The sequence below is a fragment of the Cyprinodon variegatus genome, unplaced genomic scaffold (genome assembly GCF_000732505.1).
Source record: "Cyprinodon variegatus isolate N-32 unplaced genomic scaffold, C_variegatus-1.0 Scaffold81, whole genome shotgun sequence".
In the NCBI taxonomy this organism is placed as follows: domain Eukaryota; kingdom Metazoa; phylum Chordata; class Actinopteri; order Cyprinodontiformes; family Cyprinodontidae; genus Cyprinodon; species Cyprinodon variegatus.
Genome location: NW_015150534.1, coordinates 1,369,554 through 1,374,280, shown reverse-complemented (window position 1 = coordinate 1,374,280; position 4,727 = coordinate 1,369,554). Strand labels below are relative to the sequence as shown.

At 35.1% G+C, this 4,727-nt stretch overlaps 1 protein-coding gene across 1 annotated transcript in view; it reads right to left on the bottom strand.

Annotated features, from left to right (window-relative positions):
• The window catches only part of atp9a (ATPase, class II, type 9A), a 76,539-nt gene that overhangs the window by 46,107 nt on the left and 25,705 nt on the right, over positions 1-4,727 (bottom strand). Inside the window, exons 7-10 of the mRNA XM_015373131.1 lie at positions 3,789-3,883; positions 1,786-1,866; positions 826-901; positions 344-420 (exon numbers count right to left, since the gene is read on the bottom strand). Coding sequence (XP_015228617.1) covers positions 344-420; positions 826-901; positions 1,786-1,866; positions 3,789-3,883 — 329 coding nt within the window. The remainder of the gene's footprint in view (positions 1-343; positions 421-825; positions 902-1,785; positions 1,867-3,788; positions 3,884-4,727) is intronic.

The following is a 4,727-nucleotide window of genomic DNA, read 5'->3' as shown; positions in this document are numbered from 1 at the left end:
GTTAATGGTGCATCTCCCAAATGTCCCGGCAGCAACAACGCTTTATTGGTTCCGCTATCGGGACGGAACCAATAATGGAGAGCCCCTATTTTATTTGAATAAAAAAAAAATGGTCAATTTTAACGTTTTATTTAGATTACAAAAATAAATCGTAATAAAAATAATCCTATTTATGTTTTAAAAATTAAGACCTACGAAAGACTGATTTAAGACATTTTAATACCAGTTAAGGCCTTAGTTTTATTTTGAAGAATTCAATGCCTTTTAAGACTTTTTAAGGACCCGCAGGAACCCTGATCAATAAAGGCTAAAGTTGTGCTTAGGTTGCAGCTCTCTACTGTACCTTGTGCCGTGGGTTGGAGGTGTTCATGACGCTCCGCAGCTCCTTGCCTGTGTAAATCACAACCCCCACCACCGTGCCTGGGGTGAGGGGAGAGAAAAAAGCCAAAAAGTGCCTCAGGGTAGCAGACTAAAGCACCAACATCAACCATAATATGTCAGATAGATGTTTCCCAGACACATAATCCTGACATGAATGGACTTTTCTAAAATGAAGAAAGTCAGATTTCCAATTGCATAATGGGTAACACATGTTAAAGCGGGTTAAGGTGGATTTACTCTCCTTCAGGAGAGAAAAAAAAACACGTCTTTTTTTTTAACGATTCTCCTCAAGTTTCACACAGCGATTCATAAATGAACAATGTTTTGCCTCTTCCAGTAATTTTTCACTAAATATTGGATGAGCAGTCCCAGAAGCAGCAATGACTGGGGTTAACTTGCTGAACTATTGCTGTTTTATTGCTGTAATACGAAGCAGACGTTTACCAGAAGCGACGACCGTGCTGGCCCACAGCGTGTTCTCGATGCTGAGGCTCTCGTTTACCGGGGGGTCTCCGTCTTCCTGCAGAGGTTTAGCAATAAAATGGTAAGACTTTTTTTTTAAGAAAAAGAACAAACATTGAGCTTTTCTAAAATACATTACATGGATAACTTATAAACAAATAATAAAAAAAAGCATTTTTAAAAAGAAGAACACCAGAATTAAATCCTGTTTCTTGTGGGTGTTAAACTCAGAGAGAGAGACTGTACTGACTGCTGCAGCTCCCTTACTGTCTGTGTCATGTGACCAGGGAGCAGTTTGTTCCACTAGAAATTTATTCCACCCAAATAATCAACACATATATAAAAAACAAGAAGATGCTAGCACAACCTACCACATCAGCAGTTATATTTAAGTTAGATGTATCCAGGATTCAATTCTATTGCACTTTCCAGTTCACCAGATCATCCAGTCAAATTGATACAAAGTTTTCTATCTAAGGAAAACCAGTTGATTGCATCGACTCATCGACTGGAAGGTAATCCTTTACACTTATCATGCTTGTAGCGACAGTGGAGAGGAAAAACTCCCTTTTAACAGAAGGAAACCTCCAGCAGAACCAGAACCAGTGTGAGTGGTGTAGTGAATTAAATACTGCACTTTGAATAGAATATAGTGGATAAATGTTTCACAATAAATACATTTATGTTATAAAGGCCAAAGAGTCCAAAGTGTGTGCTCCAACATGGATAAAAATAGAGCAATGTGTGGAAACTGTAATTCTATCTGTTCTATCCAGTAAATATTGACATAATTATCGTTACATTTAGGTGAAGAACTGTTTTCAAATAGACGTTAGACAGAAAGTTTTTCCACCAGAAGGGGACCAATGTTTCATCAGTTAAAGCTGCAGATGGTGTCGATGTTTGTCAGAAGGTGGCTAAGAACAGAGAGGAAGCGTTTACCCTGGTGAAAGTTCCAATGAAGTTATGAATGTCGATGTTTGGTTCTTCTGCGTACACGTATGATCTGATCTGGAGGAGGTCCTGTGGGCATAAAGAAGGTTTAAAAACTGAAGATAAAGTGAAGAAAAATGCCTCAAAAGTGAGTTTACTACTTTCATTTTTCTGTGATGCTGGTTTTCCTTCCGTTTGAGCGCCATAAGCATCACGTCATGTGACTAAGAAACCGTAACGGGATTGGCTGGGTGTTGGACGCCACAATCCATTGCTAATGTCTGTGACCTGAAGTAACCCTTCCCTTTTTACACTGAATTTAGACGCCGAATTTAAGACGGTAAAATAGAGCCAGTTGAATCTCAGGAGGCTGAAAATATTGAGTTTGAATTTTGAAAGGTTGAATTTTTTTATATGCAGATTTTTTTTAACACTGAAAAATAAGTATTTAATGTAATCACTTTGAAATAGTAATGTGAATTTTTTAGCTTGAAGAGAAAATAAATGAAATTTCAACTGTGTAGAAATAATGACAATGAATTTTTTTTAGGTCAAAAATGTGTCTGAATATATTTTAACACTGAGACAGTAAGTACAAAAAAAACAACATTAAAATTTCAGTGGCGTTTTTAATTCGAAACCCAGCGACACAGATTTACTTCCATAGAATTCGGTTCCAATATTGTTGTAATAAAAGAAAACAACTTGTAAAGAGAAACTGGACATAAAAAAAGTAATACAGAAATTAATCTTTGAAAATGCTTTAATCAGAAAACTGTTGTTTTCTTTGATTATGTTATTTCAAATTATTCATTTTTCAATAGATTTTCATATCATATCTATTTTTAAAGGTTTTTACTTTTACATTTTGTTCTTTTTTTCAAAATTTTTGTTTTAATTAGTATTTTTCAGATTGAGTTTTACGAATTGCATTCTTTGCTAATTGCGTCCTACAGATCGTTTTCACTCCTTTTTAACCAGTAAAAATGTTGTTGCTAACGTCCAGCAGACCAATAGAAATGTGTCTCTTCCTCACTACAGAGGGAAGCCCGCCTCCAGGGGTGAAGAAAATGTGATCTATAAAAATATCTTTTGATATAGAAATCAAATGGTTAAAACATTATCTTAAAAAAGAAATAATAAAAAAAAAAATTATAAAATTTGTAAAAAAAAAAAAAAAAAAAAAAAAAAAATCTAAATATGAAAAATCACTTGAAATAAAAAAAAAAAAAAACATTTGAAAGAAATAGCAAAGTGTCTCCAAAACTGTTTTTCATTAAAACNGGGAAGCCCGCCTCCAGGGGTGAAGAAAATGTGATCTATAAAAATATCTTTTGATATAGAAATCAAATGGTTAAAACATTATCTTAAAAAAGAAAAAAAAAAAAAAAAAATTATAAAATTTGTAAAAAAAAAAAAAAAAAAAAAAGAAAAAGCTAAATATGAAAAATCACTTGAAATAAAAAAAAAAAAAAACATTTGAAAGAAATAGCAAAGTGTCTCCAAAACTGTTTTTCATTAAAACATTTTTCAAAGTTTTATTTCTGGAATTTTCGTTGACCAGATGTGTTCTTTGCAACAATAATGGAACAAAACTCACTCCATACATATGCCTCTTTTTCCTTTTTACACTGCCCATCTAGGGGATCATTTCATCACATTTGATTTACTTTTTAGACAAAAAGAAAATGTGCTTAAAATGACGGATTTTAAAACTAAAACACATTGAAATTAGGATTCCCTTAAATTTTTACAGAATATAAAATCTTGAGTGAGTCCCTGAAAGCCTTCCTGTAAGTAAAGGCCTGATGTGACTCAAGCCTTTAAGTTACGTACTCCTTGGATGTGCCGACCACTCTAAACTCGCCTCAAATGACCACAACGACCATAATGAAAGACCTGCTGCTACTTTAGGAAAACAATCTCCGCGCACAAAGAATCCTGTGTTCATCGGTCAGAAAGGAGACGAGACTAAACAATGGCATGTTATCAACATCCTTTCAGCGACTCACTGCGGCAGTGGGCAGCCTCTGGGTGCAGGCCACTGGGAGGCGCAGCTTCCAGTCCGTCTCTCCATCCAGCTGGTCAGTTCGCAGGAAGCAGGACCCTGAAGGAGACGTAGCATATCACAAGCTCACCTCTAGAGGGCAGCAGAAACATTTAGCTAAAGAAAGGACCTCATTGGATCCTTCTTTACATGTGAATGCACCAAAAAAATAATAAAATACAAGTCCCATAGTGCTTCTAAATGTTTAGGATGCAAATAAAAAGTAGGCTGAAATTAAAAAATATGACTGTTTGAATGAACAAACATTGCAAACCCTCTCTCTCTCTAGCGTGCGTCACCCTGCCTCAAACTCCCCAATCACGGTTTAGGCCGTTCCTAATTGACCTAATGGCCTCAACATGGAAGAAACATAACCAAACACTATTTCCAGAAAAAAATATTTTCTTTTCCTGGAACAGGAAGACGCAGCAACAAACATTTGTTTTTTTGTTGTCCTTCAGCATGTCTGTCCAATCACTGAGAGCGTTTGTTGTTATCCATATTTGATTATTCAGATGAGCTACTGAGGCATCCTCGCCTGTCTCTTGTCTCTTTGCATTTGATGTTGCGAGTCCCTTAATTTTCCTTTTCATTATCTCCTTATTTGAAAGACAAACACTAAGCCGGGTAAGGTTGTGCACATCGCATCGTTTTGTCTAGATGGAACATTACTTTACTGCCATACACATTTTGAGCAGTAAGTTACATGCAAGTCTTATAATAATTTCTATACGGAATTTTAAAAAAGTAGTGATTTTATTTTGTATTTCAGTTTGATATGGAGAGAAATAAAATCATAATTCTAATTTTTTTCTCCAAATTTTGACTTTAATCTATTAAGCCTAATTTTTGTTTTTTTCCACAGCCCCTAATCTTCTTCTGTAGAGAATAGTCAGAAAAGTAA